The sequence below is a fragment of the Aquarana catesbeiana genome, linkage group LG01 (assembly GCF_042186555.1).
Source record: "Aquarana catesbeiana isolate 2022-GZ linkage group LG01, ASM4218655v1, whole genome shotgun sequence".
In the NCBI taxonomy this organism is placed as follows: Eukaryota; Metazoa; Chordata; class Amphibia; order Anura; family Ranidae; genus Aquarana; species Aquarana catesbeiana.
Genome location: NC_133324.1, coordinates 633,367,610 through 633,390,574, shown reverse-complemented (window position 1 = coordinate 633,390,574; position 22,965 = coordinate 633,367,610). Strand labels below are relative to the sequence as shown.

At 44.8% G+C, this 22,965-nt stretch overlaps 1 protein-coding gene across 1 annotated transcript in view; it reads left to right on the top strand.

The window, feature by feature from the left end:
- The first annotated feature begins 10,297 nt into the window (after nucleotides 1-10,297).
- The window catches only part of SCARB2 (scavenger receptor class B member 2), a 118,612-nt gene continuing 105,944 nt past the window's right edge, over nucleotides 10,298-22,965 (top strand). Inside the window, exons 1-2 of the mRNA XM_073601038.1 lie at nucleotides 10,298-10,424; nucleotides 10,677-10,856. Coding sequence (XP_073457139.1) covers nucleotides 10,740-10,856 — 117 coding nt within the window. The 5' untranslated portion in view covers nucleotides 10,298-10,424; nucleotides 10,677-10,739. The remainder of the gene's footprint in view (nucleotides 10,425-10,676; nucleotides 10,857-22,965) is intronic.

Below are 22,965 nucleotides of genomic sequence, written 5' to 3'. Positions count from 1 at the left end.
TGATCAGCGCTCGCAGCCTTTGCCTGCAAGCGCTGATCTTTGTTGGACTTACGAACAAGTTGAACTTACGTACGATGCAACTCGTTCGTAAGTAAAGGACTTACTGTATTGGGGAAAAAAAAGCTTCTTATTATTTTGTTCCTTAGCAATTTAACACACATAAAAGCGTGTTTTAACGCACACCAATGGAAGGCAATGCACATATGTTTTTCCCCATAATTTACATGCATAATTTACAATGCACGTTTATGTGAATTTTATGTGAGGGCCCTAGGTCTTGTTCACACAATGGCCCAGAGATGTCAGTTTTCTGCCAGAGTTCTGCAAGGGCACAAAAGAAAACAATTGTACTCTATGTGCCCTGTTCACAGCACAACACTGGTATCACGTGCTGATTTTTTCTGCGTAGGAATATACAGCGCGTATGCAGCTTTCTATGCGAAAAAAACCTGACATGACATCAACATTGGTGTGAACATGGCACATAACTGACACGCATGAAAACTGATGCCAGTGTGCATAAAAACTCACTGAAACTTACATGAGAACTTATGTGAAATTGACGTAAACTCATGTCTCTGCAAGTGAAATCTGTGCGGTTTTCCCAACAGTTTTCATGCACGTATGGTCTGAACGAGCCCTAAAGCCTTGTACACACGATCAAATTTTCCGCAGACAAAACCGCTGACTTTTGTCCGAAGGGCGTTGGCCAGGAACTTGTTTTGCACACAACTGTCGGCCAGCAAACACGAACGTAGTGATGTACTACGTGGTTTTTCCGCTCTTTAGTACCACCCTTTGGGCTTCTTCTAATAATTTCGTGTTAGTAGAAGTTTGGTGAGTGTTGATTTGTGCTTTTAATTTTGTGCTTTTAATTTCGTGCTTTTCGTTTTGTGCTTTTCATTTTGCGCTTTTCAGTTAGTTTCTGAACGGCCGTTCGTCAATCAGCCATGTTGCGGAATCGGAGGAAATAACGTGTTATTTATTATTGGCCTTGGAGTTTTTGCTTTGACCCAAGTCCAGTCCAGGAACAGGAGTAGGAGGATTTCTTGGACCAAAAATTGGTTGCTTTATTAATCGTAACCAATTATGTCATATGCCTTTGCTGCGGGAGCTCCAGGAGAATAGTCCAGATGATTTTCGGAATTATCTCCGGATGACGGACCCCTGCTTTCACCAATTCTTGGCATTGTTGACCCCCTATATTAAGAAGCAGGACACATGCATGAAGCTTTTATTTTATTTTTTGGTTAAATAATAATGATTTGATTTGGTATATTTTCTATATTTTGGATGCATAGAATTCACTTTTTGGTTAAGTTCTATTGGCAGATAGCATGTCTAATTGTATTTATTTTCTTTTTTTAATGCACAATAAAAAAAATTGTGGAGAATAATACTTGGCTATGTGTTTTACTTTAAATGACAGTTTGGATAATGGTGTTGTGGTAACTTGCACCAAAAAAAAATAACAAGCATAATATTATTCTTGATATCACTAGAAAAAAAAAGCCTTTGAAAATTTGTTTGCCATAACTCCATCAGTATCACCAGCAAAGCAGCTTCATTATTATCCCATTAAAGAAGAAGAGAATGTGCGCTGCATTTTGAGATTTCATAATTTGCCGCGTCACAAATGTTAATTCTCCATTACGAACGCTAGTTTACAAGACCGACCGCTTCCAGCTCGTCCTTGCTTCTGAGCATGCGTGTTTGTACTTTGGACTTTTGTCTGACGGACTTGTGTACACACGCTCGAAAAATCCGAAAACAGACATTTGTCCGCGGAAAATTTGAAAGCCTGCCATCCAACATTTGTCCACGGAAAATCTGACAACAATTGTCTGATGGAGCATACAGACTGTTGGATTTTCTGCCAACAGCCTGTCATTCCCGTTGGGAAATCTGATTGTGTGTACGAGGCTTTAGTGTGTGGCAACGAGTACTAAGGCCTGATTCACTCATATTTTTAATGCATTTTCAGTTTTGCAGAAACACACTACAGTTCATTTAACATGGTTTCCTATGGATGTAGTTCACATCTGTGCATTTTATGGAAAGGGGCAGGGTTTTTTTTCAGTTTTTGGTTCCATAGAGTTCAATGGTTTAAAGCTCGATTCACATCTATGCCTGTTGCTTCTGGGTGTTTCTGCAGTGCTTTTTGCTGTGCTTTCTGCATTTTGGTAACGCGTTTTTACAGCGACGTGTGTTTTTTTTTTTTTCTTCTTACATTCACTGTATATAGCTGTTTGCTAAGGAACAGGTCTGGAAGTTGGCCGCCGTGTCCTTAGCAATGGATGAGTCATCAGCTGTCAGTGGGCTTCCCCACTGACAGCCGAATGTATAAAATAAATTTAACTAAATAAATTCATGAAAAAAACGGCGTGGGGTTCCACCCCCAGTTCATACCAGGCCCTTAGGTCTGGTATGGATTTAGAGGGGACACCCCCACACCAAAATATTTAAAGAAATGGCGTAGGGTCCCCCCCAAAATTCTTACCAGACCCTTATCCGAGCATGCAGCCCGGCAGGTCAGGAAAGAGAGGGGACAAGCGAGCACCCCACCCCTGAACCATACCAGACCGCATGCCCTCAACCTTGCCCCATTTTGATTGGGACAAGGGCCTCTTCCCAACAACCCTGGCTGGTGGTTGTCGGGTTCTGCGGGCGGGGGGCTTGTTATAATCTGGAAGCCCCCTTTAAATGCAGTGAAATGTAAAAAAAAACAAGAGCCGGTTCTTGACAAGTCCTTTATTAAAAAAATAGCTCTGTCTTCTCTCCGAGCCGTCTTCTAAGCCCCCCGCTCGCAGACACCAACAACCACTGGCCAGGGTTGTCTGGAAGAGGCCCTTCAGAGTCCCCATCAACATGCACCCACCCCCCCATGTTGAGGGCATGCGGTCTGGTATGGTTCAGGAGGGGGGGTGCACGCTCACCCCCTACCTTTCCTGACCTTCTGGGCTGCATGCTCGGTAGCATCAGAAGTTTGGGGGGGGCCCCCACGCTTTTTTTCCTTTTTTTTTTTTAAAAATTGGTGTGGGGGTGGCCCTCCAAATCCATACCAGATCGAAGGGCCTGATATGGACTGCAGGGGGGGGGGACACATTTTTTTTGTGAATTTTTTTTTAGCTGGCAATTTTTTTTTTTTTTTACATTCATGATGACTCATCCACTGCTAAAGACTAAGGATGAGCTCAGATGTGTTCGCAAGCAGCACGTGCCGAGCCCGCCAGGAAGTCGGCACTGCACAGCACTAATCACAGGCAGTGAGACATTTCCCGATCTCTGCAGCCGCACATCAGGACAATGTCTCACTGCTTGTGATTAGCGCTGTGCAGTGCCGACTTCCTGGTGGGCTCAGCACATGCGACTTGCGAACACACCGGAGCTCATCCTTACTAAAGACGTGGAGGCTTCCCGACCCACTCCTTAGCAACCAGCTATTTACAGTGAATGTAAGAAAAAAAAAAAAATCACAAAACGTGGCAAAATTGTGGTATAATCACAGTACTTGCGTTTTGGATGCGGGTCCATTGAAGCCTATTACATGCAAAACGCTGCATTTAGCAGGATGAAAAAGTCCCCGACCCTTTCCAAAAACGCAGAGGCACAAAAATGCATTGATGTGAACGTGTTCCATAGGAACCCATGTTCAAAAAAATTCCCTGCATTTCTCCAAAATACATCAAAAAACACATTAGTGTGAATCGAGCCTAAAGATGTGTAGTGAAAAATGCAAAATACACCTGCAATATGCAAAGTGTGAATGAGGTTTTAAAGCATTGCATGTGGTGTGAATCCAGCCTTAACAGATGTGAGCTGCACATTGGGGTACTGTTTCCAGCACTCGTATATAACGTCGCCATTGTCCTGCGACATGTCTATGGTGGAGATGGAAGGGCGATGAGACAGCCAGGCAGAGAACAAAATGAAAGCAATTTGAGAAAGGAGAGAAGCACTAAAGAAACGAAACTGAGGTGAAGGGCAGGGAACTGGTAATGTATAGGCGTAGCCAAGAGCTTCCAACCCCCAGCTTGCAAACACTTGTCCACACCAAGCTGTGCAGAAGTGCTTGTAATCCTAGAGACTGCAATCTGATTAGAGCCCCTAGTCCAAGATTTAGACATATACTGTATACTGCATATAAGAAGCACCAGTACACATCAGGTTGTCACAGATTATTGTTGTTCTCAGGAAACAGGATTGACAAGAAGGAATCTCCCTTCCACAGGCTGTTGTCTTGTATGTGACTGGTTATTCCTCATTATCTGGCAGTCTAGTGTCATCGGGGAACATGGCGAAGTGCACTGATTACTGTGTAAATGTCACTTGCAGGGAAGGGGTTAAACACTAGGGGGCGATCAAGGGGTTGTGTTCCCTCAGCGTGTTCTAACTATAGGCGGGATGGGCTCACTAGAATATGTCAGAGATCACTGCTCCCGATCACTGGGAACAGTAGATCCCTGTCATGTTGCTAGGCAGAACAGGGAAATGCCTTGTTTACATAGGCATCTCCCCGCGCCTCTCCGTGCCATGATCGTGAGCCACGGGTACGTCATTTTGCGCACCTGTGCCACTTTATCGACGTATATCGCCTTGAGCTGGCCGGCAAGTGGTTAAAGTGCTACATGTACATAGTTGCCAACATTATCAAAATATTTATAAGGACATTTTTTTTGTATGTAGGCAGAGTCCTATTATAATTAAGGGGCGGGGCGTTCGTTTGTAGGCGTGACGTAGCGGGGAAGAGTCCCTCCTTACATTAGGTGCCCCCAGTAGATTCCCTCCTCACATCAGGTGTCCCCAGCAGAGTCCCTCCTTACATTAGGTGTCCCCAGTAGAGTCCCTCCTTACATCAAATGTCCCCAATAGAGTCCATCCTTACATCAGGTGTCCCCAGTAGAGTCCCTCCTTATGTCAGGTGTCCTCAGTAGAGTCCCTCCTTACATCAGGTGTCCCCAGCAGGGTCCCTCCTTACATCAGGTGTCCCCAGCAGGGTCCCTCCTTACATCAGGTGTCCCCAGCAGAGTTATTTGGCTCTGCCTCTCGTCGGATAATGCCAACCCCCCGCCCCGTGGCTTTTCCCACAACATGTCACAGAACGGCAGCAGGCTGCGGGGTGGGAGGTCGGTGACAGCTCCATTTCTATTGGCAGGTCTCCTTCCCCATGTGGTTAGTGGAGACAGAGGGGAGGGGCCTCTGATCAGTGCAGCTAACCGGCTTCAGTGTACAAGTGAATTGTCTACTTGTACACTGAAGAGAGAAGCCGGTGTCCTGTCAGAGAGACGCTACCCATCAGAATATGGAACGTAAGTGACATTCCGGCGCGACTGCCCCTCCCCTCTCCACTGAACACACGGGGAAAGAGACCTGCTAGCCGGAAGGAGATCTCGTGGCCATGTTTTCATAGCCAGAAGCTGCAGCGGCCGGTGCCAAAAAAAGTCCCGGGACAAAAGCAAAAAAAAAAAAAATCGGGATTTTGATCGGGACACGCTCAAATCGGGACAAGGGTCCAATTTTTGGGATTGTTCTGGGAAAATCAGGACTGTTGGCAAGTATGCATGTATGTATTTTAACACAACTAAATGCATATAAATGCACATGAAGACAATACTAATCTACAGTCCCGTACATATGAACGCCAAGTGTATAACCCAGGATCATCTGACGGAGTGTATGCAGTGAGCAGACCTCATCCATTGACAGATAAGCGTATAACCCAGTATCATCTGTGACGTCACACATGCATGCGGAAAGCTAGACCTGGATGAGGAAGAATCAAATAGATCCACACATGAGTTTTTGAGCACTTCATAGGCATTTTTGGTTCAATCTCTATTGCATTCGGTGGATAAATCCTTGCTACACCCTGTTTGGAAGCCCCCCTTGGCTTGCCATAGGAACACCTGGAGAACATCTGAAAATCATGGGCGATGATACCATCTGGATTCATACATCCCTACAGAGCCTGTTTTGACCCCCCTGAATAAGGGTGGTCGCAGGCTGTCCGGTAAGCCTCCAACTTTAATCTCTTGGTGGTGGGCAACAGCTGCGGTGGAATATTGAACCGGAACTTGTGTTGGAGTGTCATCACGTTTTGGGACTTTTGCTCATTACTTATTGGGACTTTTATTTTAATTTTTCACTTTCATTGTGATCACTAAGCATAAAGGATCAACTAATAATATATAAGTGAACAGAGTTCCTTATCACATGTCGATGTAATTTAAATTTTTGCTGTCACATTTGGCTCACATTACTTATTTTAAGTTCACTATTTTTGTATTTTTATATCAATTTTTGTTTTTAGATATATGTAGGCACACTAGATTCATTTTTTAGTGTTACAATACACGCATATAGACACTGAATTGTTGCAGATTAAGTGGTATATGGTTTCTTTTACATTTACTTACACATATATGGGTCTTGGCTCTCTCGCATATACTATTATATGCGTATTCTTATCAGTCCAGCGCTACACTGTTTTATATAATGTTGGTGCAGTGATCCCCCCCGTGCTATTGTGTTCTGACAGGGGGACTTCCCCCACCAGAACACACTGATCAGGGCTCGCAGCCTTTGCCTGCAAGCGCTGATCTTTGTTGGACTTATGAACAAGTAGGTCTTACGTACGTTGCAACTCGTTCGTAAGTAAAGGACTTACTGTATTTGGGAAAAAAAAAGCTTCTTATTATTTTGTTACTTAGCAATTTAACACACATAAAAGCGTGTGTCAACGCACACCAATGGAAGGCAATGCACATATTTTTTCCCCATAATTTACATGCATTTTAATGCACGTTTATGTGAATTTTATGTTAAGGCCCTAGGTCTTGTTCACACAATGGCCCAGAGAAGTCAGTTTTCTGCCAGAGTTCTGCAAGGGCACAAAAGAAAACAATTGTACTTATGTGCCCTGTTCACAGCACAACACTGGTATCACGTGCTGATTTTTTCTGCGTAGGAATATACAACGCGTATGCAGCTTTCTATGCGAAAAAAAACCTGACATGACATCAACATTGGTGTGAACATGGCACATAACTGACACGCATGAAAACTGATGCCAGTGTGCATAAAAACTCACTGAAACGTGCATGAGAACTTATGTGAAATTGACGTAAACTCATGTCTCTGCAAGTGAAATCTGTGCGGTTTTCCCAACAGTTTTCATGCACGTATGGTCTGAACGAGCCCTAAAGCCTTGTACACACGATCAAATTTTCCGCAGACAAAACCTCTGACTTTTGTCCGAAGGGCGTTGGCCAGGAACTTGTCTTGCACACAAACACGAACGTAGTGACGTACTACGTGGTTTTTCCGCTCTTTAGTACCACCCTTTGGGCTTCTTCTAATAATTTCGTGTTAGTAGAAGTTTGGTGAGTGTTGATTTGTGCTTTTAATTTTGTGCTTTTCGTTTTGTGCTTTTCAGTTAGTTTCTGAACGGCCTTTCATCAATCAGCCATGTTGTGGAACCGGAGGAGATAACGCATTATTTATTAGTGGCCTTGGAGTTATTGCTTTGACCCAAGTCCAGTCCAGGAACAGGAGGAGGAGGATTTCTTGGACCAAAAATTGGTTGCTTTATTAATCGTGACCAATTATGTCATATGTCTTTGCTGCGGGAGCTCCAGGAGAATAGTCCAGATGATTTTCGGAATTATCTCCGGATGACGGACTAACTCTTGGCATTGTTGACCCCCTATATTAAGAAGCAGGACACATGCATGAGGCTTTTATTTTATTTTTTGGTTAAATAATAATGATTTGATTTGGTATATTTTCTATATTTTGGATGCATAGAATGCACTTTTTGGTTAAGTTCTATTGGCAGATAGCATGTCTAATTGTATTTGTTTTCTTTTTTTAATGCACAATAAAAAAAATTGTGGAGAATAACACTTGGCTATGTGTTTTACTTCAAATGACAGTTTGGGAGTAGGCAGTTACATTTTAAAAAATACAATGTAAAATTGACAAGGGACACCAACATAGTTGTATCTTTGATCTTAAAAACTACGGGATAATGGTGTTGTGGTAACTTGCACCAAAAAATAAAATTAACAAGCATAATATTATTCTTGATATCACTAGAAAAAAAAAGCCTTTGAAAATTTGTTTGCCATAACTCCATCAGTATCACCAGCAAAGCAGCTTCATTATTATCCCATTAAAGAAGAAGAGAATGTGCGCTGCATTTCGAGATTTCATAATTTGCCACGTCACAAATGTTAATTCTCCATTACGAACGCTAGTTTACAAGACCGACCGCTTCCAGCTCGTCCTTGCTTCTGAGCATGCGTGTTTGTACTTTGGACTTTTGTCTGACGGACTTATGTACACACGCTTGAAAAATCCGACAACAGACATTTGTCCGCGGAAAATCCGACAACAGTTGTCCGATGGAGCATACAGACGGTTGGATTTTTCGCCAACAGCCTGTCATCACACAATTCTCGCTGGAAAATCCAATTGTGTGTACGAGGCTTTAGTGTGTAGCAACGAGTACTAAGGCCTGATTCACTCATATGCATTTTTTTAGTGCATTTTCAGTTTTGCAGAAACACACTACAGTTCATTTAACATGGTTTCCTATGGATGTAGTTCACATCTGTGCATTTTATGGAAAGGGGCAGGGTTTTTTTTCAGTTTTTGGTTCCATAGAGTTCAATGGTTTAAAGCTCGATTCACATCTATGCCTGTTGCTTCTGAGTGTTTCTGCAGTGCTTTTTGCTGTGCTGTCTGCGTTTTTGTAACCGCGGTTTTACAGCGATGTGTGTCTTTTTTTTTTCTTTTCATTCACTGTATATAGCTGGTTGCTAAGGAAGAGGTCTGGAAGCTGGCCGCCTGATGATGAGTCATCAGCTGTCAGTGGGCTTCCCCACTGACAGCCGAATGTAAAAAAAAAATTTTGACTAAATAAATTCATGAAAAAAACGGCGTGGGTTTCCCCCCCCCCACTCCATACCAGGCCCTTAAGTCTGGTATGGATTTAGAGGGGACACCCCCACGCCAAAATATTTTAAAAAATGGCGTAGGGTCCCCCCAAAATCCATACCAGACCCTTATCCGAGCATGCAGCCTGGCAGGTCAGGAAAAAGAGGGGACAAGCGAGCAACCCACCCCTGAACCATACCAGACCGCATGCCCTCAACCTTGCCCCCATGTTGATTGGGACAAGGGCCTCTTCCTGACAACCCTGGCCGGTGGTTGTCGGGGTCTGCGGGCAGAGGAGTTATTATAATCTGGAAGCCCCCTTTAAATGCAGTGGAATGTAAAAAACCTGGCCGGTTTTATGACAAGTCCTTTATTAAAAAAATAGCTCTGTCTTCTCTCCGAGCCGTCTTCTAAGCCCCCCGCTCGCAGACACCTACAACCACTGGCCAGGGTTGTCGGGAAGAGGCCCTTGTCCCCATCAATATGCACCCACCCCCCCATGTTGAGGGCATGCGGTCTGGTATGGTTCAGGAGGGGGGGGCGCTCGCTCGCCCCCTACCTTTCCTGATCTTCCGGGCTGCATGCTCGGTAGCATCGGAAGTTTGGGGGCATGCGGTCTGGTATGGTTCAGGGGGGGGGGGGCGCTCGCTCACTCGCCCCCTACCTTTCCTGACCTTCCGGGCTGCATGCTCGGTAGCATCGGAAGTTTGGGGGGGACCCCACGCCTTTTTAAAAAAAAATTTGGAATGGGGGTGGCCTCTCCAAATCCATACCAGATTGAAGGGCCTGATATGGACTGAATTTTCGTGAATTTTTGTAGCAGGCAATTTTATTTTTTTTACATTCAGCTGTCAGTGGGGAAGCCTGCTGACAGCTGATGACTCATCCACTGCTAAAGACGTGGAGGCTTCCCGACCTACTCCTTAGCAACCAGCTATATACAGTGAATGTAAAAAAAAAAAAAAAAAATCGCAAATTGTGGCACAATTGTGGTATAATCACAGTACTTGCATTTTGGATGCGGGTCCATTAAAGCCTATTACATGCAAAACGCTGCATTTAGCAGGATGAAAAAGTCCCCGACCCTTTCCAAAAACGCAGAGGCACAAAAATGCATTGATGTTCCATAGTAACCCATGTTAAAAAAAATTCTCTGCATTTCTCCAAAATGCATCAAAAAACACATTAGTGTGAATCGAGCCTAAAGATGTGTATTGAAAAACGCAAAACACACCTGCAATATGCAAACTGCAACCTGCAGACGTGTGAATGAGGCCTTAAAGCATTGCATGTGGTGTGAATCCAGCCTAAACAGATGTGAGCTGCACATTGGAGTACTGTTTCCAGCACTCGTATATAATGTCGTCATTGTCCTGCGACATGTCTATGGTGGAGATGGGAGGGCGATGAGACAGCCAGGGAGAGTGAGAACAAAATGAAAGCAATTTGAGAAAGGAGAGAAGCACTAAGGAAATGAAACTGAGGTGGGGGCAGGGAACTGGTAATGTATAGGCGTAGCCAAGAGCTTCCAACCCCCAGCTTGTAAACACTTGTCCACACCAAGCCGTGCAGAAGTGCTTGTAATCCTAGTGACTGCAATCTGATTAGAGCCCCTAGTCCAAGATTTAGATATATATACTGCATATAAGAAGCACCAGTACACATCAGGTTGTCACAGATTATTGTTGTTCTCAGGAAACAGTCAGGATTGACAAGAAGGAATCTCCCTTCCACAGGCTGTTGTCTCGTATGTGACCGGTTATTCCTGGTTATCTGGCAGTCTAGTGTCATCGGGGAACATGGTGAAGTGGCCGATATATACATGTGGCACCCTGTCTTTATTTCTGCTCCTCGTCAGCATTGTGCTACTGGTGGCCCACACCTTCATGGATATGGTAGAAACCGAGGTCAAGAAGGTGAGTGCTTTGTTCTATTGTGTGTTTGTGTAAAGATGACCAGAGACATTACAATGTTTGCACAATATCCTTAAAGTTTACCACACACGTTACAATCTAAATGTACAATTAGAGTTGCCACCTCATCCCTTTAAACCTGAACACCTTTGAATTACACAGGTTCTGAGATAAGAGATAAGGCACCAAGTGAGTTTAATTACCACCTTAATCAGCCACAGAACCTGTGTAATTAATATGTGTTCGGGTTTAAAGGGATGAGGTGGCAACTATACGTACAGTGTAGATCTAGAAATCGCTATGTAGCACAAGGGTCTGCCTGATTGGAAACATCCGAGAAATCCCCATTTTTCCATAGTTTTGATCAATTTCTTGTCTGATCAATCTATTCAAATAACAATAAACGATCTATAGCAGTGTTTCTCAATTCCCAGTCCTCCAAGGCACCCCAACAGGTCATGTTTTCAGGCTGTCCATTATCTTGCACAGGTGATTTGATCAGTTTCCCTGCCATAATAATTACCACAGCCGTTTCATCTGAAAGGAATCCTGAAAACATGACCTGTTGGGGCGCCTTGAGGACTGGAGTTGAGAAACACTGATCTATAGTCAAAAACCCATTTGATCAATATGTCACACTTGGGGAAGTGGATTTTGATTGATAATTAAGATACAATTGTAATTTACGATCATAATTTTATCAATCACATCTCTGTTTCCACCATACAAATTTATAACCTGATCAGTTGAAATATGATTGTATACAGGAATGGTGTATTTTGGTTTTGCTGATCACTGCAAAACAATCATTTTCCACCCTGCCCGATCGACTCAGTTTTGATCAAATGCAGTCTAAATCAATCATAAGGGAAATTATGGCTACTCGCTCAGTTTCTCATTCAATCACTTTGATTGGATCACACATCGATCAGATAATAAAACCAAAGCGTGTGTGGCCACCATACAGCAGATTGTAACATACATTATGACCTTTTAGGTTTACAGGCAACTATATAGTATAGGGGCCTGTCTGATTTGGAAAGAAACTTAAAGAGGAGCTCCAGTCTCCTCCCCCAAAAAAAAAAAAAATCAAGCCAGCAGCTACAAATACTGTAGCTGCTGACTTTAAATGTATAGGGCACTTACCTGTCCAGGGATCCAGCATTGTCTTCCCTCGAGCCGATTCTTCAATCAGCAACTTAAGTAAGGAAAGCCAGCAGTGAAGCTTTGCAGCTTGACAGTCAGCCTACTGTGCATGCTCAAGCCACGCTGCGCTTTGTGAATGGTCCTGCAGTCTTCTGGGACTTGTGATGTATCCCAGGAGGCTGCGGGGGAAGGAGGGGGGGGGGGGGGACGGGACCGGACAAACTTCCGGCTCAGATCGATGTGTCACATCTGACTGAAAGTGGGTACCTGTCAAAACCCTAACCCCCCACAAAAGTGGCAGTGGAGGGGGGGGGGGGTATGCAAACAAGCAGAACTTTCTCTTTTGGGTGACGTTGCACTTTAATTATTTAGGTAGGCCTTCATATTACATAGGTTTGATAAGCCTTTTTTTAGCTTGTACAATTAGATTGCCAGCTTAAAGGTGCCCATAGATAATAGGCTCCCGATCTGGTCTCACTTGGCAAGATTGGGCAACAATCCTATGACCATTGGAAATGCATGGTAATACTAAATGATCACAAAATAGAAAAACATTGCCTAATCGCTTTCACTTTCTTCTGCGGCTACATTCACACCTGAGTGTATTGATTTACTGGCGTCTTTTATTAAAGCTTTTTTGAAGCATATTACAAGCGTTTTACAGCTTCAGACGTTTTTGTTTAGCCCTAGAAAGCACTAGAGGGAGACGAAATTAGGGGGGGGGGGGGAGCTGCTATTTGAGCATTTTTTTATTAGCGTTTTTCTGCTCAAGTCAGGCGTTTCTATTGAAGTCTATGGGGCCAAAACCGCTTGTAATCTGCCATGTACTTTTTCGAGCTTCAGGCATTTTGCTTCAGGCGACAGAATGCTCATATTTGAACAGGGGCCATTGAAATGAATGGGATTTGGCTTGTTGGGCATTTTGAAGCTTCAGAGCTGAGCATTTTACAAGCTGAAAAATACTCAGGTGTGAACAGGGCCTGCTTTTGCATGCGCATCCACCCATTCTCTGATGTCTATGAACAGCTTTAAGCCTCATTCACACTAGCTGCCTGCATTTGGTTTATTTAACCTCTTAAAGACCCCCCCCCCACCGCACATATACTGCGTGATCAGGAACAACAATCTGTGTTGACACGGTTAGAACACAGCTGGGGTACACAGTTAATCCTTTGATCGTCCCCTAGTGTTAACCCCTTCCCTGTCAGTGTCATTTATACATTGACCAGTGCATTTTTTTTTTTTTTTTTTTTTTTTAGCACTGATCACTGTAATATTGTCACTGGTCCCCAAAAAGTGTCACTTGGAGTCAGATTTGTCCACTGCAATGTTGCAGACCGCTGCCATTACCAGTAAAAAACAAATAAAAGTCCAGAAATATATCCCCTATTTTGTAGACACTATAACTTTTACACAAACCAGTCCATATAATCTTATTGTGATTGGTTTATTTTTTTAAATGTGTAGATGAATACTTTTTTTTTTTTTTACTTTCTGCTATAATACATATCCAAAAAAAAATATATATATATATATATATATATATATATATATATATATATATATATATATATATATATATATATATATATATATATATATATATATATATATATATATATATATATATATATATATATATATATTAAAAAAAAATTCTTCTTTTTTTTTTTTTTTTTTTTTTTTTTTTTTTTTTTTAAAGCGCAAAAATTAAAAACCGCAGAGGTGATCAAATTCCACCAAAAGAAAGGTCTATTTGTAGAAAAAAAAAAAGGCCATCAATTTTATTCGGATACAGCATCACACAACCACGCAATTGTCAGTTAAAGCGACGCAGTGCTGTATCGCAAAAAAATGGCCTGGTCATTAAGGGGGCAACTAAAAATGGGATTATGACCTGTCCCCACAATTTTACAAGGATGCACCAACATGCCTGCCATCCCAATTAGTACAGAATAAATAAAAGGATAGAAGCGGGACTTTGCATGAGGCATGTTGGTGAGTGTGTAAGCTCAGTGGTTTGTGCTGGGATGTAGTATCTAAGGTACGTCCTATACATAGTTGTATCTACAAAGGATTTGCAAGATAATGATGGTAAAACGGTTTAATAGCATAGATCGTAAAACTAGTACAATCATAAATGGAAACATCGTAAGGCACAATTGAGCATATATAAACAGTGTGTTAACAAGCATAATTCAAACATAATTTGTACAGTTGCAAAAGGGAATACATTGTACAGTAGGTTGATATGTGCATCCATAGTTATTAATTCAACGCGTTTCTTGGCTTATAACCAATCATCAGGAGTCCCATGCAATTTGGCTGCATTAAAACAATGAAACATCTATTAGTATACGGGCAGATATGTAGAAAAGGGGTACTAAGGGAATCTGAGTTTCCATGATACTCACAAAAAGTGCATTGGTCGATAGCGACCAATATACTGGAATGCAGCATTGGTCCGGGTCTGCAAAGTCTCCCCCGGGGTTGAGGCAGAGAGCTGGCCCCGGAAATCCGTCGGCCACAGCCGCCAGGTTGACCAAAGTTCCCCAAAAGACCACCAGGCGGGGGCAAACAGCGAGGCTGAATGACACTGAAAAGGCTGTGGAGGGCAAATCCCTGCGGGGCTGAAGTGGTTAAAGGGGTTGTAAAGTCAGAAGGTTTTTTTTTTTTTTTTTTTTAATCTTAGCAGCCCCCCTAATACTTACCTGAGCCTCATCTTTGTCCAGCGATATCCACGAGTGTCTTGGCCGTTCAAGACTCTCCCTCCTGATTGGCTGAGGCACAGCAGCTGCACCATTGGCTCCCGCTGCTGTCAAAGTCAGCCAATCAGGAGAGAGAGGGGGTGGGGCCAGGCCAAGGCTCCATGTCCAAATGGACACAGGGAGCTGTGACTTGTCTTGGGGGACACAAAACCAACTTATTTATTTCAAAGTGCCAACATGGAATTAAACCTACCAGCAGCTCTGTATAGAGGAAGGGACTGATTATCCCTCTGTATGAGCCCTAAAGGACCAAAAACGTACGATTCTGCCCAGAAAAAACCTATTGTGCTTTTTCAAAGGAATGCATTATGCTCAGAATACCGGGTTCAGGAATGCATTATGCTCAGAATACCGGGTTCAGGAATGCATTGTGCTCAGAATACCGGGTTCAGGAATGCGTTGTGCTCAGAATACAGGGTTCAGGAATGCATTGTGCTCAGAATACAGGGTTCAGGAATGCGTTGTGCTCAGAATACAGGGATCAGGAATGCGTTGTGCTCAGAATACAGGGATCAGGAATGCGTTGTGCTCAGAATACAGGGATCAGGAATGCGTTGTGCTCAGAATACAGGGTTCAGGAATGCCTTGTGCTCAGAATACAGGGTTTCAGGAATGCCTTGTGCTCAGAATACAGGGTTCAGGGAGGGTGATATGGAGGCCAGTTGAGGACACTGCTGTGGGGGTGGCCCTTCCCAAAGCAGTGTCCTCTGCCCCCTTCACACACACTAGTGTCCTCGGGGGGGCCTCTTTCCTCTATAGCAGTGACCTCTGGCTTCCCTCCCATAGCACTGTCCTACCTGTGTATGTACACAGTCCTCCACATGCTTCAGAGCCTGAGCCCCTGCACAGGCAGCCGCTCTTTTGGCTCTCAAAGTCCAGGAAGGGAGGAGTCACTCTTCTCAAACTCGGTTTCCAGAGGCATCGCGGCACTACTTGCAGCAGCAGACACTCCGTGTAAGCCCTTCCCACTGGGCTGCTCTTGGTGCATGCAGGGTGGGATTTACACACATCGGTCGCACTGATGCGGCCAGTGTTCTATCAATTTGTGCCCTCCGTCAAAAGGTATCCACGCATGCGCATAACAGAAGGGCACTCCAGCTGATTTCCCGATCAGCTGGCTTGACGTCACCATAGCACATGCGCACATTGTAGGAGACCTTTTTCGACGGGAGATACCATTTCACGGGCCCAATTGAAAGCAATGCAGAAAGCGGAGGGACACCGTAGTTGTCAGATTGTGCCTAGCTGCTGCAGGGCGGGTTTTGTCTGTGTTGCAACCCGCCCTTAGACACAGGCAAAACCTGCCGTTCAACACACCAAACCTGGAATGCGTTGTGCTCAGAATACAGGGATCAGGAATGCGTTGTGCCCAGAATACAGGGTTCGGGAATGCGTTGTGCTCAGAATACAGGGTTCGGGAATGCGTTGTGCTCAGAATACAGGGTTCGGGAATGCGTTGTGCTCAGAATACAGGGTTCGGGAATGCGTTGTGCTCAGAATACAGGGTGCGGGAATGCGTTGTGCTCAGAATACAGGGTTCGGGAATGCGTTGTGCTCAGAATACAGGGTTCGGGAATGCGTTGTGCTCAGAATACAGGGTTCACGGGCACAATCATTTCACGGGCACAATTGAAAGCAATGCAAAGAGCGGAGGGACACTGTAGTTGTCAGATTGTGCCTAGCTGTTGCAGGACAGGTTTTGTCTGAGTTGCAACCCGCCCTTAGACACAGGCAAAACGTGTCGTTCAACACACCAAACCTGGAATGCGTTGTGCTCAGAATATAGGGATCAGGTATGCGTTGTGCTCAGAATACAGGGATCAGGAATCTGCGCCTCCGTGCCTGCAAGTAACTGCCTGTCCCCCCCCCCCGGCTATGTAAGCTGTGTGCCCACAGAGAGGGCTCTGCATGCCATAGGTTCGCCATCACTGCCTTAGAGTGTGGAAAGTTAGGTGTTTCTTTTATTCAGCCTGCAGGTGCCGCCAGCTGTTGGCATAGCCAAACAGTGCCTGCTTCTGATTGGATGCAGCTACTCTTTAGGAAATACTTTTCCAACAGGTTCCTTCAACAAGTCAATTGAGCAACTGACTTTTGTCCAATAGAGCAGTGCCGACAGGGCTCTGCACTGCTTGAATTTTGGCCAAACCAGTAGGAATCGGCCAAATTCTGAGCAGCATATTGCCAGCTTGAGGTAGCCAAATTCAAAACCCTTTTTTTTTTTTTTTTTTTTTTTTTTCATTTTGGATAAAGCAGGGGAGGTTTTCATCCCCTGCCAGGTTTTTTTGCCATCTAAGTCCATTGGGAAGGGGTTTTTCCCTTTTTTTTTTTTTTTTTTTTTTTTTTTTTTTTTTTTCTTCCCTCTTCTTTTCCTAAGAAATCTCTAGTTGTCACCAGTGCTAGTTTCCCCATTTGCCAGATTTCACCTTTTTATTTCTGTTCTGGTGACAACCCAAAATTTGTAACTTTATTTCTCTCTCAAGTGATGGTAGTAAACAGGACAAATAGAGAGGGTGAATTAGAAACAGCAATAAAAACATAACAGGGGTTCTAATCTTTCTACAATCTATCCAACATGTTAACGTTTTGCTTTTGGCAACAATGCCGTTTAACAAGATGTTATAGATCACATGTGTCATACAAAAGGCCCGCAGGCTGAATCTGGCCCTCCCAGACCTCTTTATGTGGCCCTCGCACTCAGGGCTTATTTTTTCAGCCAGAACGTGTCAGGATTCTGTTCCGTCACCTCTGGCTCTCGCCCTTCGCTTCCCACTCACCATTGTCACTTGAAAACACAGAAGACTTCTGTGTTTACAAGGACAGCTTTCTTTTCTGTGGCTCTCACAGATCTCTGCCTGCACTCACGGCAGGGATAAGGGAGATGCAGATGCTGTGTGGGATTGGGCATCGCGTAGTAAGCTGCACTGTGATCACCCATCGGTGCCCAGGTACAGTGATCTCCCTGCAAGTGAGAGAGAGGTGGAGCTGCCTACACTGTGGTACACAGAGGTACTAGGGACAGGTAGGTGAGATGTGAAGAAGCTTTTCGGCGGGGGGGATGATGGCTGTGGAGGGAGATGTGTGTAGAGGTGGGGGTTGGGGGAAAGTGGTGCAGAGCTCAGAGCTGAGGATGGGTGGAAGTGAGATGTGAACAGCCTGTGAAAGAGAGCTGAACCCTGCACACTGTGCATAACACACCCCTGAACCCTGCACTCTGTATCTAGCGCATCCCTGAGCCCTGCACTCTGTATCTAGCGCATCCCTGAGCCCTGCACTCTGTATCTAGCGCATCCCTGAGCCCTGCACTCTGTAACTAGCGCATCCCTGAGCCCTGCACTCTGTACATATCACACTCGTGGTATTTATTGCCCCTTTAAGATCCTCCCACTGTTAGTTAACACCCACTGTTCAATGCAGTTTGGCGGGGGGAAGGATGTTGAGTTCCTGCACCTATTCTTTGAGTGGAAAAAAAGCCTTGGCTGGCTATCTATCTATCTAGGCCCTTTGAGGGCAACCATAATGCTGATGCGGTCCGCAGTGAAATTTAGTTTGACACCCCTGTTATAGATGGTTGATGCAGTTTGTTGGGTGTAGATAAAATCCATAGCAATTGGACAGGGTCTTAATTACTTTCACTTTGTTAACAGAGTGGGGAAAGGTTAGAACTTGTGGTTCTTGTGCTAGTGGATTTCAACTCCTATCTTTTCTTGTTGACATCTATTAATGTTATAATTTAATTTAGAACAATTTAAAGAAGTTCTTATTCTTCCCTACTTTGCTTTTATTTCTGTCTGGGTTCCCCTTGAAAAGATCGCCCCTTAAATCTTGTCCCAGTGATACAAAGGGTAGCGAGAAGCAATCTTCCCTAGTGGACACACACAAACACTAGGAAACTGAAAGAGGTTAAAGTGATTGTAAAGTCAGAAGGTTTTTTTTATTTTTTATACTAATGCTTTTTTTGCATGAAGATAAAAAGTCTTCTGTGTGTAGTAGCCCCCCTAATACTTGCCTGAGCCCCATCTCTATCCAGCGATGTCCACGAGTGCCTCGGCCGCCCTGGGACTCTTCCCTCCTAATTGCCTTGCCTTGTACACTATGTTCTTTCAATAAAATAAGAAAACCGTATGTAATGTGCATTTTAGCACATGACAAAAAGCCCTGCCCCATACAACCTCTACTTTATTTGACTTTCATTTCAAATACAGAATGCATTCAAAGGTGTGAACCTAGCCCAAATCCCTCTTGAGTTCACGTGGTGTGGTTTTTTTTTTTTTTTTTGTGAGGTCTTGGTTTCACACAATATACCTTTTTTAGTACATTAAGCATACCTCCCAACTTTTGAACTTGAGAATGAGAGACACTTGAGGAAGGGAGAGATTAGCGGCGTGTGTAGCGCGGCGTGGCAAAATGTGGGTGTGGCCAAACTCTTAACAGTGGGAGGGGCTTAAGGAGTGTGGTTAAACAAAACTGACAGGGGTCAGCTGGGTGGAGAGCAGGGGGTTATTAGGGCAGAAGACAGGGGTCAGCAGAGTGGAGGACAGGAATCGGCATGGCAGAGAAGGGTCTGCAGGGCAGAGAAGAGGGGTCACAAAGGGCAGAGGACAGATATCAGCAGGACAGAGGATAGGGGGTCAATAGGGCAGTGTAAAAGAGTCAGCAGGATGGAAGATGGGGTGTAAGCAGGACAGGGGTCAGTAGGGCAGGGTACAGGGGTCAGTAGGTCAGGGTACAGGGGTCAGGAGAACAGCAGTCAGTAGAGCAGGGTACAAGGGTCAGCAGGACGAAGAACAGGAGTCAATAGGGCAGGGTACAGGGGTCAGCAGGGTACAGGGATCAGCAGGACAGGGCTCAATAGAGCAGGGTACAAGGGACAGTTGGGATGTATGCATCAGTGTCCCCCTCATTTGTCCTCCTCCATCAGTGCCCCCTTATCTGTCCTCTGCCATCTTTGTCCCCCTCATCACATACTTCCAGCTGGCATCCAACATGAGAAGAAGGTGAGCTGTCAACTCACAGAGCGCCACTCTGCATTACCACCTTCGGGCTCTTCTGGCTATCAGAGCGGCCGGGGGCCAATTGCCACCCAGTCCACCCCTGCCTCCCCCTCCTGTCTGTGTGCAGGAAAGCATCTCAGCCGAGGAAGAGGCGGGTTCAGCCGCTGTGAGCTGTGTATGTGAGGCAGCCGGCATCTCTCACCACTGGCTGCCTGTCACATTTACACAGCTATGCTTGTGGCATGCGGGACACCAGACACCCCACACAAGCCGCAGGGCGGGTGTTACTGGTGTCCATGCTGATGCGTGCTCACGGACAAGCCACTGGAGCCAAGTGCTGGAACTTGTTCCAGCACTTGGCTCCACTTCAGGACAGCCTTCATTTGCCGGGACACCGGGACTTGCATCAAGTCCAGGGACAATCCCCGGCGAACCTGGGGCAGTTGGGAGGTATGCGTTGGGGGGGCCCCTAACAGGTTATGCAGGCTCCCCTAAGGCGCTGATATTAAAAACTAGCTGGTTTCCTGATGGTGGAGATGGATTTCGCTGTGTCCTGGTACCAGGTCTCGGCCTTAAGGATTACTCCACCTAGGGTTGAGCAAGGACAGGAAAGCTACAGTGAGGAAATGGTACACTAAGGCTTCATGCACACGAGACGCCGCTGCAAACTCTGCTGAACACATGTTTTTAAAAGCTGAAACCGGCATTTAGAAACGCCCGTTTTGCCGTGTGTGCATGCTGCATTTAGCCGCGTTTTACCGCGTTTGCGTCTAGAAGCGTCTGCAGAGCAGAGAATGACATTTTGCGACCCAACTTTGGGGCCCCGTATCTCAGGGCCACTTGATGCTAGGAACCCCAAATTTGGTGTGCTAACACAGTGGAACTAGCACTACAACATATCCAAATTCCTAGCACCAAGCGGCCCCGAGATATGGGGCCCCAAAGTCGGGTCGCAAAATGTCAAGCACTTCTGCAGCAGAGAATGACATTTTCCGACCTGACTTTGGGGCCCCATATCTCGGGGCAACTTCGCACTAGGAACCAAATTTGCATATGTTGTAGTGCTAGTTCCACTGTTTGCACACCAAATTTGGGGTTCCTAGAACCAAGTGGCCCCGAGATATGGGGCCCCAAATTCGGGTCGCAAAATGTCATTCTCTGCTGCAGTTTACCATCATCTTTCTGTGTTTTCTGGTCCAAAAAATAGGGTTCCTTTAAAAACCACTTATAAATGCAAACGCCGTACCGTGTTTGGCGTCTGAAACGTAGAAAACTTTTGCGTCTGAACCCATTTTTTTGCTTCTGGAAAAACGAGGTTAAACGCAACTGCCTAAAAACGCCAAAAAACGAGACTGTGTACGTGGACACACAGGATAACATTGAATGGGTTCAGGGGCAGTTGAAAAAAGCGTCCAACTGCCTCTGAATGCGTGTTTAACAGCATCACGTGTATACACCGCTCCCAAACTGCCCCAAAGATGCTGCTTGCAGGACTTTTCAGAATGTCCTGCAAACGCACCGCCCCAGTGTGAAAAGTCGCACTGAAATGAATGGGGAGGCGTTTTCAGGCGTTAGAGGCTATTTCTAGTGCTAAAACGCCTGAAAACCGCCTCAGTGTGAAAGCAGCCTGAGTCGTGGTAGGGATTCCTAAAGTAGGTGTTTTGCAGGTCCTGGAAGTTGTTCTGATGGACATCTGGTGAAGTATTGTAACATAGCATTTACAGTCTGCCATAACCCATTAATATCTTTTTTGGGGGGGCAGATAGAGCTTTCATTTTGGTTGTAATTTTGGACAAATCTTTTTATATCCATGGTTTTTATTGGGAATAAAAGAAAATTATAAAACCATGCAGCCTGTAATCCCAGTGCCACCTATATGTAATTTGTGCACCCCCTATATTTACTACAAAATATGATCAACCAAGTTTGCTGCTTAAAATGATATCACATGCTGAAAATAAAAGTATGCACTTTACTTTAAGAAAGCCGTGTTCTCCTACTATACTGCAATTGCAGTGATTTACTGCTGCAGAGAGAGGCTGGTACAGCTCTGTCCCAGCCTCCATACAAGGAAGAATTTCTGTGATGTCACTCATGACATCATTACCCTTCCAATGCAAACATAATGTGCAAGCATGGTGTTTCAATAATCTGCTGTTATTATTCCTATAGTGTTGTGTAGCAAGAGCTGATTGCTTCATCCCCTGGGCTTGGTGCTGGACCCCAGATGACACTGACAGTTGGCAGCACCAGCACTAGGTGCAGTTTTTAAAATGGCGCTTAGGACACAAGTGGTTAGGAAAAGCATAGTTTTACTGCTGTGTAGAGATTCAATCTTTTCCGGGCTGGGAAAACATCACCAGGACAGCTGAGGAAGAATTTTAGTTTCCCCAGGCTTTAATGACTTTGAGAGAGCCCTGGAAAACACAACAGAGGTTCCCACTCTATTCCAATGGCGACCCTAGGGGGGGGGGGCAGAGGGGGCCCTGACCCCCCCAACATTATGCTGTGCCCCACAATGTGCACCCCCCAAAAAAAAAAAAAATTTTTTTTTTTTTTTACAAAAAATCAATGTCTAAGAGGGAGAGAGTCCCCAGTCAGCTCCTGCGGGTGATTCCTCCCCCCTCCCCTGCTTGCTGACACTGCATAATGCGAGCGTTCACACAACCATGGCCGCCTGATCTGCTCCTTCACCTGCATCCTCATTGGCAGGGAGAAGAGCGAGTTGCAGGAAGGACTCCACCAGGACTTTCAGTTACTGAAAAAACAGACTGATTTCTCCCGTCCTTAGGACAGGAGGACCAGCCTGTAAATTCCAAGAGATGCCAGACCAGAGCTGTCAATAGCAGGGGCAGGACAGCAAGAGGAGGCTGAGGAACCCCACAGTGGCAGAACACCAGGGCCCAGTGGCAAGACATCCTTTGCAACCCTGATAGTTCTCCCACTGCTTTGGATCCTTATATTTTCTTGATATGCTGGTGACATATATCTCTTGTTTTCTGCCACCCTGGGGGACCCCAATACAGTAGGAAGGGAGCTCACTGCAGAACATGTGAAAGGGCCCGTTGTGGGGTTGTAGTAAAGGGCCCCAGGATATATATATATATATATATATATATATATATATATATATATATATATATATATATATATATATATATATATATATATATATATATATATATATATATATATATATATGCATTT